We start from the raw sequence: 12,779 nt of genomic DNA, 5'->3' as shown, positions 1-12,779 counted from the left end.
CCCAGAACAACAACAACAACAAAACCGAAGTAATTAATTAAAAAACAAAGATACAGAGAAGGTTCTGGGTTGGTGACCGTACCCACGTGCTGGGAGGGTGCTGCACCCCGGTTCATGGGAACCCAAGTACCTGTGCTCTGGACTCTTCTGGATCTCACCCTACATACCTCTTCATCTGGCTGTTCATTTACATCCTTTATAATAAACTGATAAACAATTTTTTTAATATCAAGCTATAGAACATTTCTAGCACCCAGAGGCTTTATCACATGTCTCTGAGTCAGAACCCCTAACAAAGGGAGCCGCTATCCTGATTCATATCATCACAGATTAATGTGGCCTGGTTTCCATTTTTTTTTTTGTCTATGCTGGGCCTTAGTTATGGCATGTGGGATCCAGTTCCCCGACCAGGGATCTAACCTGGCCCCCTGTATTGGGAATTCAGAGCCTTAGCCACTGGACCACCAGGAAAATCCGTGGCCTGGTTTTGAATTTCAAATAAACAGAATTATCAATATATTCTTTTGTGTCCAGGTTTTTAGTCAACATATTGAATAATTATTATTTGGTTTTTTATTTTTATTAAATGCATTTTAATTAAAATCTTTCAATGGTTTAACACAAACATAAACTCAAAATGGATTAAAGACCAAAATGTAAGACCAGAAACTATGAAACTCTTAAGAGGGAAATATAGGCATAACACTTGACATAAATCAAAGCAAGATCCTCTATGACTCACCTCCTACAGTAACAGAAATAAAAACAAAAGTAAACAAGTGGGACCTGATTAAACTTGAAAGCTTTTGCACAGCAAAGGAAACGATAAGCAAGGTGAAAAGACAACCCTCAGAATGGGAGAAAATAATAGCAAATGAAACAACTGACAAAGGATTAATTTCCAAAATATACAAGCAGCTCATACAACTCAAGACCAGAAAAACAAACAACCCAATCAAAAAGTGGGTAAAAGACCTAAACAGACTTTTCTCCAAAGACACACAGATGGCTAACAGACACATGAAAACATACTCAACATTGCTCATTATTACAGAAATGCAAATCAAAACTATAATGAGTTATCACCTCACACCAGTCAGAATAAAGTTGATAAAGTGAAGTCACTCAGTTGTGTCCAACTCTTTGGGACCCCATGGACTGTAGCCTATCAGGCTCCTCAGTCCATGGAATTTCCCAGGCAAGAGTATTGGAATGGGTTGCCATTTCCTTCTCCAGGGGATCTTCCCGACCCAGGGATTGAACCCAGGTCTCCCACATTGCAGGCAGACGCTTTACTGTCTAAGCCACCAGGGAAGCTGGTCAGAATGGCCATCATCAAAAAGTCTACAAACAATAAATGCTGGAGAGGGTGTGGAGAAAAGGGAACACTCTTGCACTGTTGGTGGGAATGTAAATTGACAGCCACTATGGAAGACAGTGTGGAGATTCCTTAAAAAACTAGGAATAAAACCACCATACGACCCAGCAATCCCACTCCTAGGCATATACCCTGAGGAAACCAAAATTGAAAAAGACACATGTATCCCATTGTTCATTGCAGCACTATTTACAATAGCTAGAACATGGAAGTAACCTAGATGTCCATCGACAGATGAATGGATAAAGAAGATGTGATATATATACACAATGGAATATTACTCAGCCATAAAAATATTACTCAGTTCTAAAGAGGTGGATGAACCTAGAACCTATTATATAGAGTGAATTAAGTCAGAAAGAGAAAGATAAATATTGTATTCCATTATATATACAGAATCTAGAAAAATGGTACTGAAGAATTTACTTACAGGGCAGCAATGAAGAAACAGACATAGAGAATAGACTTACGGACATGGGGAGAGGGGAGGAGAGGGTGAGATGTATGGAAAGAGTCACGTGGAAACTTACATTACCATGTGTAAAATAGACAGCCAACGGGAATTTGCTATATGGCTCAGGAAACTCAAACAGGGGCTCTGTATCAACCTATGGCTTGATACCTATGGCTGATTCATGTTGAGGTTTGACAGAAAACAACAAAATTTTGTAAAGCAATTATCCTTCAATAAAAAATACATTAAAAAAGTCTTTCAATGGTTTAGAAAGATAAATATTTTCTAAATATTTGTTATACAGTCAATAAATATTTTGGTTATACCATATTATGCATTTCACAGGAGTATGGTGGGAAATCACTGAATGGAAAAGACAGAGGTGGGTATTAAGAAACAAGGATCTTTGGGCCAAAGATCCCACCGCCACTGCAAGTCTAAGCACTCATGTCTGTAGGAGGGGTAGGGCTGCTACTCCAGTGACAAGCTAGACCGAGGGCTGGTATAGGCAGGTAGAGAGTCAATTTTATTGAATTCAACAAATAGTTATTGAGAACCTCCTCAACTGTGCTCGGCCTCAGCACAGTTGAGCACTGTGCTGGGTGGCTCAGATGGTAAAGTATCTGCCTGCAATGCAGGAGATCCGGGTTTGATCCCTGGGTTGGGAAGATCCCCTGGAGAAGGAAACAGCAACCCACTCCAGTATTCTTGCCTAGGAAATCCCATGGACCAAGGGGCTCCATGGGGTCACAAAGAGTCATGACTGAGCATCAAACACAGAAAACAAGACAAAGCTTCTGTCCTTTTGGAGTTTATAATACATAGGGGTAGGCCACAAATAAATGAGATAATAGAATAGTGTTATATATATATATATAATAAAATGCTTTGCAGGAAGTAAATGGTGTGATAAGAAAGAGGCAGATGGGGTGGCAGAACTGTGAGGTACATTTTATTTTTATTTTTTATTCAAATTTATTTAATTGGAGGCTAATTACTTAACAACATTGTATTGGTTTTGCCATACATGAACATGAATCCGCCACAGGTGTACATGTGTTCCCCATCCTGATCCCCCCTCGCACCTGCCTCCCCATACCATCCCTCTGGGTCATCCCAGTGCACCAGCCCCAAGCATCCTGTATCCTGCATCAAACCCGGACTGGCGATTCGTTTCTTATATGATATTATACATGTTTCAATACCATTCTCCCAAATCATCCCACCCTCTCCCTCTCCCACAGAGTCCAAAAGACTGTTCTATACATCTGTGTCTCTTTTGCTGTCTCACATACAGGGTTATCGTTACCATCTTTCTAAATTCCATATATATGCATTAGTATACTGTATTGGTGTTTTTCTTTCTGGCTTACTTCACTCTGTATAATAGGCTCCAGTTTCATCCACCTCATTAGAACTGATTCAAATGTATTCTTTTTAATGGCTGAGTAATACTCCAGTGTGTATATGTACCACAGCTTTCTTATCCATTCATCTGCTGATGGGCATCTAGGTTGCTTCCATGTCCTGGCTATTATAAACAGTGCTGTGATGAACACTGGGGTACACGTGTCTCTTTCAATTCTGGTTTCCTTGGTGTATATGCCCAGCAGTGGGATTGCTGGATCATAAGGCAGTTCTATTTCCAGTTTTTTTAAGGAATCTCCACACTGTTCTCCATAGTGGCTGTGAGGTACATTTTAAATGCACCTCATTTAAAATGTACCTCAGGCAAAGGGGGTAGCAACTGCAAAGGACCTGAGGCTGCAAAGGGCTCAGTACAGCTGACCCTTGAGCAGGATGGGGGTTAGTCTTGACATATTTTAGTCGGCCCTCTCCATCCATGGATTCACCCAACCACGGATGGTGCAGTACTATGGTATTCACTGTTGAAAAGTATCCCTGTATAATTGGACACTTGCGATTCAAATCCCTGTTGTTCAAAGGTCAACAGTATTTACGAGATCCACCAGAGAGGAGGCTTGGGTGGCTGGATCACAGTAAGTCAGAGGGAATCCCAGAAGACGAGGTCAGAGGGGCTGGCAGGGAAGGCCTGGTAGACCAGAGCAAAGGTTTGGATTTAATTTCAAGGGTGGTGGGAGCTATTGGTGGGTTTAAAGCAAGGGAATATGATCTGATTTATATTTTTTAAAGATCTCTCTGGCCACTGTATAGATATGGATCATAGTGGGTTGAGCACCTGGGTGGATGGACAGTGATGCCAAGAAGATCAAGGTGAAAAAGGCAGATGGGCGAGTCCAGAGTCAGATGCCTGAGAACAAACAGGTGGATCGACTGAGTAGCCCAGCGGTCTGCAGACTTCAGTAGAACTAAGAATCACCTGAGGGCTAGTTAAAACAGAGGCTTCTCGACCCGGCTCCAGAGATGCTGATTCAGAAATACGGGGATGGACCCACTTCTGTCCCAATTTTCAAACGTTCCCAGGCAACACTGCTGCTGCTGGTCTGAGCACTACACTTTCAGAGCCACTGGAAAAGTCAACTGGACTCAAACACATGGAGCCCTGGGGCCTGGGGCGGCTCTGGGCTGGCTGGGCATATCACCTGTGGGAATGGTTGGGCTCTCAGGGATTGGGAACTGAGAAGGGTAGGGGTCCCCAGACAGGGCCCTAAGAAAGCTAATATTTAGAGATCAGGAACAAGAAGATGACTGAAAAGGGACAGCTGGGCTGGTAGGAGGAAAATCAGGAGTGTGTGGTGACCAGGGAAGTGTGGCAGGAAGAATGACTGCCCCAAGGACGTGTGTGGGTTAGTCGCTCAGTCGTGTCCAACTCTTTGCGACCCCATGGACGGTAGCCTGCCAGGCCCCTCTGTCTGTGCAATTCTCTAGGCAAGATCTCCTCCTCCAGGGGATCTTCCTGACCCAGGAATCAAACCTGCGTCTCCTGCATTGCAGGCAGATTCTTTACCATCTGAGCCACCAGCCAAGCCCCCTGGATGACCATGCCCTAATTCTTAGGATCTGTGAATATGCTTCCTTAGACGGCCAAAGGGACTTTGAAGATGTAATAATTACAGTCATGGAGCTGAATTATCATGGTGGGTCCAATCTAATCATGTTGCCCCTTAACATAGAACGTGCCCTGGCTGGAGTCAGAGATGCAGCAGGAGAGGAGGCAAGCTTATAAAAACATCAACCAGGTAATATTCCCTCCCAGCCTAAGAAGGAATCAGCAAGCTGTTGCTGACTCTCAGATGTATAGGGCCCACATGCAAGGACCACAGAGTAGCCTCTAAAAGGTAAGGGTCACTGTTGGCTGACAGCAAGGACACAGGGACCTCGAGCCAAGAGCTTCAAGGACCTGGATTAGCCAATGATCTGAACGGGCTTTGAAGTGGATTCTTTCCCAAAGCCTCGAGTGAGGCTGATGCCTCCATCTCAGCCCAGCAAGACTGGTGTCAAGACTTCTACCTCCAGACCTGTGAGATAATAAATGTATTGCTTAAAACAGTTCCTTTTGTGGTCATTTATTACAAGAGGAAAAAAAAAAAACCCCAAAAAACTAAATACAGAGGCCAAAAGAAAACAGGCAGTTAAAGGTCAGGTCAGCTTCATCAAATGCTGCCGAGAGTCCAGTAACTACAGGACAAAGAGGGGTCTAATGGATTTGGCAACAACAAAAGTGAATGGTGGCCTGAACCCCGGGAAAGTGGTATTGGAATGGAAAAGAAAATGAAGAGTGAGGAGGTGGAGACAGGATAGTTGAGAAAGCCTTTGCAGCAACCCTTTTGATAAGTTTTTCCCAGGAAGAGGAGGAATGAGGCCACCTGTAGCAGGAGGGAGATTTGGGACAAAGCGAGGCCTGTTTGTTTTTAGGTGGGGGACTTAGGGACACACCTAAGCGAAATAAAATGATCCAGTGGCCAAGGCAAGATGGGTGCAGGAGAGATGGGATGCTCAGTGGTGCCCAGTCCTCAGCTTGGCAAGAGTGGGAGGAGGTAAGGAACAGGTTGGAGCGGGTGGGATCCCGGGCGTTCTCCCTTTGTACCAGGAGCACACAGGTGTAGCAGACTTGCTGATAGCCAGGGGCAGGCCCAGCATCGCCTTGCTTTTGCAGGAACTGGGCAGTTTGACTTTAAAGTGCTGTCTGCCTCTTACGTATCCCTGGAGCCGGAAGGAGAAGGAGGGAGGGTTGGAATCACCCACATCCGTGGTCCTGACTGTTCCAGCAGCCCCGCCCCCACCCCGCATCTGAAGCCTTGTCCTCTGCTGCGTGTCCTGCCGGCCACGTGTCCGCAGCTTGGCCATCACGTACCCGGTGGCTGATCCTCAGCACCTGCACATCCCGTTCCCTGTACCCTCGCCACAAGCTGCGTCATGCTCCCCGGGCCCCGCCACGTGTCCCGTGGTGCGCCACGTGTCCCGTCATGCCCCACGCGGCCTCAAGTAGCGCGGGATCCAGCTCTGTGCGCGCCCCACCACTCCCCACTCCCGCCACGTGCCCGGTCACGTGACCTGCCAGGCGTCCGCACACGTGGCCTGGCGCACTCCCCTAGCGCCCACTGGCGGTTGGCGGCGGTTGAAGCTGAGCGATGAGCTCCTCGCGGCCCCTGAACGGATTGTCACGGTTGGACGCGGAAGACCGGGTATAAAAGGGCGACCGCGTCGCTGTGGGGCATCGGGCGGCGGGGCGTAGGGGCAGGTGGCGCGGAAATGGGGGGCAGCACCCGGAACCCGGGAGTCTTGCAAAGAGACGACTCCCCCAGCCAGGTGAGGGCCCGGGCGCTGGGGAGTAAGGGTTGGTTGGAGCCGCCAGAGTCAGCGTGCCCGTTCAGGCTCTGAGGTGGTGTGTTTCATCCCCCATAAGTCTCCATACCAGCGCTTAAGTCAAAGGATGCTGGACATTTCGGGGGACCGAGGCGTGCTGAAGGATGTCATTCGAGAGGGAGCTGGAGAGCTGGTGACACCGGACGCCTCCGTGCTCGGTATGTATGGCGGCCGGGCCCGGGTGCCGTCTGCCCTGGAAGGCTGGCGGTGCCCAAGGGCTGCGTTTCAAGGGATAAGCGAGGGAACCCATTACCCCTTTGTGTGAGACGGCAGTGAACAGGGGCTCTGGGAGGCCCAGCAGCCCAGCTCTTGAGCCGCGCCGCCAAAGGGCAGGCATCTAAACGCTGAGGCAAAGCTTTTCCCAGTCATGGGATGAGGGGTGGGGGTCAAGTTTAAGGTACTTAACGTTGTTTCTGTGTGACAAAGAGATTTGCTATGGAGGCATGAGTGTCTTGTCTTTTCCTAGTGAAATATTCTGGATACCTGGAGCACATGGACAAGCCTTTTGATTCTAATTGCTTTAGGAAAACGCCTCGGCTCATGAAACTTGGAGAGGGTAAGTTCAGATGAAAGTGTTGGGGACTCAGCCCTGTCAGACTGCGACTTCTTGGACCTCTGTCCACGGAATTCTCCAGGCAAGAGTACTGGAGTGGGTTGCCATTCCCTTCTCCAGGGGATCTTTCCCACCCAGGGATTGAACCCAAGTCTCCTGCGTTGCAGGCACATTCTTTGCCATCTGAGCCACCAGAAAGCCCAAGTTCAGATAAGGAGCTGGGAAAAAAGAAGTTGCTTGGGGGAACTGATGCAGGGCAGTGCCCGAGGACCGGAAAACTGTTCAGGGCACTTGAGTCTGTTTTTCTGAGGCTGGGTTTTGCTAAACCAGCCATGTTGTCTTCCACACTCTCCTCTGAGACCTAGGTATTTGGGAGATGGCTTACCTGGCAGGGTTATCTTTGCATTTGTGACGTAACCAGGGGTGCTACATATTTCTTGGTTTATTATGAAGACATTTGTTGAATGATTATTCCATAAGGCAGAGCGAAAAGAAAGGATGTACTCATATGGTTAGAAAGGCTGTGACCAGTGTTGTAGAGATTGACACACTCCAGACAACTAAGCTGGTGAAATTTGGGGGCGGTATAAGCAGTGTTTGGTGGGAATGCTTAATGAAGGCACAGTTCGTTCCAGCTGGGAATAGTTCACCTCAGATGGGATATTTGAATGAGCCCTGAAGTTTGAATAAGAGCTCAGAGTAGAAGCTGGGCATGAGTGGGTAGGAGAACACATTGCAGGAAGAAGGAACCACGTGAACAAAGATGTCAAGGCCAGGACACTGCAGAGGTAGGAGGAGTCTGGGGGTGGTGGCGAGTTGGGACGACAATGCAGGAGGCTTGGGGATGCCTCTCGGAGAGATGTGGATGTGAAGGGGGAGGCCGTGGGGGGCAGTGGGCCAGCTTCCACTGTGTTTTTTGTCACTTCTTCCAGATATCACACTGTGGGGCATGGAGCTGGGCCTTCTGAGCATGCGGAGAGGGGAGCTGGCCAGGTTCCTGTTCAAACCCACCTATGCTTACGGAACGCTGGGCTGCCCTCCCCTGATCCCCCCAAACACCACCGTCTTGTTTGAGATCGAGTTGCTCGACTTCCTGGACTCTGCTGAGTCAGACAAGTTTTGTGCCCTCTCAGCCGTAAGTTCTGGAGCACAGATGTTAGCACTTTGATAGAGGGATGGGTTTGTGTTTCAGGTAATTATCCTACCCCACTGATGATCATCAGCCCCAGGGTCTGACCAAGGCTCCGGTGTGGAGAGGTGGAGGGGAGGAGTATCTTACCACTCGCTAGTGTGCGTCTAAGTGCTGCTGGCCCTTATGTGTGGGTGCCTGTGCTCGGCCAGGGTTATGGACCAGCAGGTTGAGCTGACCTTTGTCACCATTTGCCTAGGTCTCCCTGAAAGATAGTATTTGCTTCTCAGTGCTGTTTGGTTTTCAGCAAGTCAAGCATTGGTAGCTCATAACTGGGTTGACCATGTAATTTGTTGTCCAACCCAGGACCCTTGAGAAGGAAAGCGACTACTAACTTATGGGATACGAGGACACAGGGTATAAACTGGGATAGATGGCCTCTGTCTTAATGTAACTTTAAAACCGCCTTTCCTCTGTAGCCTCACATATAACTCACCCCGTACAGACGGGGCTTCTAATCATCAGCAGTGACGTGAGCTCCTTGTCCTGTCTTACCCTGGCTGTACATGTGGCCTTAGATGTCCACCCCGGGTTCACATCTCTGTATGGTGTCTCCCTGGCTAAACTGTCACCACCGCAAGGGAGAGACACTACCTTTTTCTCATCTTTTCACAAAACAGAGGTTCTTGCAGATAACCTGGGTCCCACCTCTTGTGTGCTGATTTAGAATGTTTAGGGGTGGGGCCAGAGAAGGCAATGGCACCCCACTCCAGTACTCTTGCCTGGAAAATCCTATGGATGGAGGAGCCTGGTAGGCTGCAGTCCGTGGGGTCGCTAAGAGTCGGATACGACTGAGTGACTTCACTTTCACTTTTCACTTTCATGCATTGGAGAAGGAAATGGCTACCCACTCCAGTGTTCTTGCCTGGAGAATCCCAGGGACGGGGGAGCCTGGTGGGCTGCCGTCTGTGGGGTCACACAGAGTCGGACACGACTGAAGCGACTTAGCAGCAGCAGCAACAGGGGTGGGGCCAGGACGTCTGTTTAAAAAGAGGCTCCACTGGTGATCCTGACGTGTACCCAGGGTAGAGCATCATGGTCGGAAAGACGGGCGGAGCTCTGGGCAGACCAGGGCTGTCGAATGCTTGCTGGATGAGTGGTTGCCATGAGACCTGAACTTTGTGCTTGGCAAGTTCCATCAGTTTCTAATTCTTTGAGAAACTGTTTCTTTAGGGAGCATCTCTGGGTAGGTCTAAACTAGTGGACTTCCCATTTGGCCCTCATCCGTAAAACAGCAGTAATGGCATCTACCTGCTGTGGCTTCTGTTGGGATTCAGAGATGACTTCTACCTAGGCCCCTAGCCCAGTGCTCAGCACACCTGCGGCAGCAGAGGTCATAGTCTAAAGGAACAGACCTAACAGCTGTAGTGACCCTGGCGTTGTGGCCGTGGGGCTTTCAGTTTCCTTGCTGACATCCTTGTCTTTGATCCTTAGGAGCAACAGAGTCAATTTCCACTTCAGAAGGTCCTAAAGGTGGCAGCTACTGAACGAGAGTTTGGCAACTACCTTTTCCGCCAAAATCGTTTCTATGATGCCAAAGTGAGATATAAACGGGTAAGACTGCTTCAGAGTGTGAGTTTAGACCCTGGAAACTTCCTTCTTTAAGAGAGAGAGACTTTATCTCTGTCCCTTCTTCTCCCCTACAACGTTAAGAAAAATCTTAACCTAAAAATCCTCATGCCAGAGGGCTAAAAACTGGGGGAGAGGATGCAGGGTTTAAGGGAACCTGGTGATGTTTGAATATGGATGTGGTTTACATGAGTGTGTTCAGGTTGTGATCATTCATCGAGCTGGACGCTTGCTTTTGTACTTGACTGTGTATTTCAATACAAATTTTTTAAAATTCTCTTTCTAGTTTTGGGTCCTCTACCAACTGACTTCTCTACCCCATTTGCCATGTTCATTTCCTGTCTTTTTGACAGTGGACATTCATCTGAATCTAACGCCATTCTTGCCAAGCTTCTGATTGTCATTTGGCTTCCTGTGGAGGTTCTGCTGACAGGAATCCGCTGTTTGCTTTGTAACGCGGTCACGAATATTATGAGTACTTTCTGTGTGCCCAACTCTGCCCCCTAGGCTATAGAGGCAAACAGGATACAGTTTAGGGGCATTCTGATTTTTGTCTCATTTGCATAGTGAGCCTAAACATTCAGGATTTGCATTCAGCTGTAAACCACAAAATCCTGAAAAAGTTTTTCAAATAAACTAGTGATGTAATTTTTCTCACATAAGAAGGGAGGCACTTCAAGGACAGCATAAACAGCTGTTACACAAAGCCATCAGGGAACATTCCAGAGATCTCTCTGATCAGCTGCCCTTAGTGTGTCTATGTTGTCTTTCTCCTTCTCAAGATGGTAGTTCAACCTGCAGTGTCATGTGATCATCTGGGCAGGAAGAAGGGAGGGAAGAAGAGTCTGGTGTGTGTATTCATATTACAAGCTTTCCAGAATTTCTCCTAACCCGACTTCTCATGATATCCTATGGTGAATGTCCATTTGCCCTTAGCTGTATGCAGATAGGAAGCTGCAAAGTATGGTTTAATTAGTACGTTGCTGCTTTGAATGAAACGGAGGCTCTGTTGGAAGAGGAGGGAAATATATGTTCTCTTTCTCTCTTTCTCTTAGCATAATACCCTCTAGGTCCATTTGTGTTGTCATAGATGGTGAGGTTTTGTTCTATCTTATGGCTAAATAATATTCCATTATGTATATATACCACATCTTTAAATATTCATCTGTTGGGCACTTGGGTGGTGGTGTTCAGTCACTAAGTGGTTTCTGACTGTTAGCGACCCCATGGACTGCAGCACGCCAGGCCTCCCTGTCCATCATCAACTCCCAGAATTTGCTCAAACTCATGTCCATTGAGTCGGTGATGCCGTCCAACCATCTCATCCTCTGTCACCTCCTCTTCCCTGCACTCAATCTTTCCCAGCATCAGGGTCTTTTCCAGTGAGTCGGCTCTGGCTACTGTAAATAATGCTTCAGTCAACATAGGGTGTATATATCTTTTCAAATTAGTGTTTTTGTTTTCTTTGGACAAATACCCAGGAGTGGAATGCTGGATCATATAGTAATTCTGTGTTTAATTTTTTGAGTAACCATACTGTTTTCCGTAGTGGCTGCATCAATTTATATTCTTGCCAGCAGTGCCCAAGGTTTTCTTTTCTCACATCCTGCCAACTCCTGGCTATTTGCTGTCTTTTTGATAATAGCCATTCTGACAGGTGTGAGGTGATACCTTATTGTGGTTTGAGTTCCATTTCCCTGATAATTGGTGGTGTTGAGCATCTTTTCATGTGCTTCCTCACTGTATATATATCTTCTTTGGAAAAATGTCTATTTGGATCCTCTGTTTATCTTTCAATCAGTTGTTTATTTTTTAATGTTAAGTTGTATGAGTTCTTTGTATATTTTGGATAATAATGCTTTATTGGATATATTGTTTTGCAGGTATCTTCTCCCATTCATTGGTGGCCTTTTCTTCTTGTTGATAGTTTCCTCTGCTATGCAGAAGCTTTTTAATTTGATGTAGCTCCATTTGTTTATTTTTGCTTTTGTTTCCTCAGCCTGAAGAGACATACCCAAAAAAGTATTCCTAACATGGGTGTCAGAGAGCATACTGTCTGTGTTTTCTTCTAAAAGTTTTTTGGTTTCAGGCCTTACATTTTAAGGGCTTCCCTGGTGGCTCAGATGGAAAAGAATCCGCCTGCAATGGGGAGAGACCTGGGTTTGATTCCTGGGTTGGGAAGATCCCCTGGTGGAGGAGGGCATGGCAACCCACTCCAGTATTCTTGCCTGGAGAATCCCCATGGACAGAGGAGCATGGTGGGCTCCGGTTCATGGGGTTGCAAAGAGTTAGACACGACTGAGCATAGCACACAGCCTACGTTTTAAATCTTGAAATTGTGTGTGGTCTGAGTAGGTAGTCCAGTTTGATTCTTTTGCCTGTAGCTGTCCAGTTTTCCCAGAGCCATTAATTGTTTACTATTGTTGAGATATAATTCACGTAGCATAAAATTCACACTTTTAAGTGTACAGTTCAGTAATTCTTAGTTTATTCACAAGGTTGTGCAGCCATTACCACTACTGAATTCCGGAACACTCCATCACCCCCAAAAGAAACCTGTTAGCAGTTACCATTCCCTCCTACACCCCCTGTTTTACTCTTTCTGTGGATTTGCTTATCTGGGATATTACGTGTAAATAGAATTATGAAACATGTGATCCTTTGTGTTTGGTTTCTTTCAGGAAGCAAAATGCGTTCAGAGTTTATGTTGTAGCATGTATTAGCGGTTTATTCCTTTTAAAAAATTTATTTTTCAAATTGTGGTAAAATGTGCCAAACATAAATTTTACCATTTTAAGCATTTTTAGGTATACAACCCAGTGGCATTAAGTACATTCAGAATGTTGTG

General features: G+C 46.5%; 1 protein-coding gene across 4 annotated transcripts in view; it reads left to right on the top strand.

The window, feature by feature from the left end:
• Positions 1-6,357: 6,357 nt before the first annotated feature.
• Positions 6,358-12,779, top strand: part of FKBP6 (FKBP prolyl isomerase family member 6 (inactive)) — a 29,190-nt gene continuing 22,768 nt past the window's right edge. Inside the window, 5 exon segments of one of the 4 annotated variants that reach the window (NM_001102209.1) lie at positions 6,358-6,439; positions 6,661-6,778; positions 7,087-7,176; positions 8,106-8,308; positions 9,797-9,916. In NM_001102209.1, the coding sequence (NP_001095679.1) occupies positions 6,386-6,439; positions 6,661-6,778; positions 7,087-7,176; positions 8,106-8,308; positions 9,797-9,916 (585 nt within the window). In that variant the 5' untranslated portion in view covers positions 6,358-6,385. 4 annotated transcript variants of the gene reach the window in all.

Source organism: Bos taurus, chromosome 25 (genome assembly GCF_002263795.3).
Source record: "Bos taurus isolate L1 Dominette 01449 registration number 42190680 breed Hereford chromosome 25, ARS-UCD2.0, whole genome shotgun sequence".
NCBI lineage: Eukaryota > Metazoa > Chordata > Mammalia > Artiodactyla > Bovidae > Bos > Bos taurus.
Note: the sequence above shows the minus strand (reverse complement) of the source record. Positions and strands in the feature narration are given on the sequence as shown.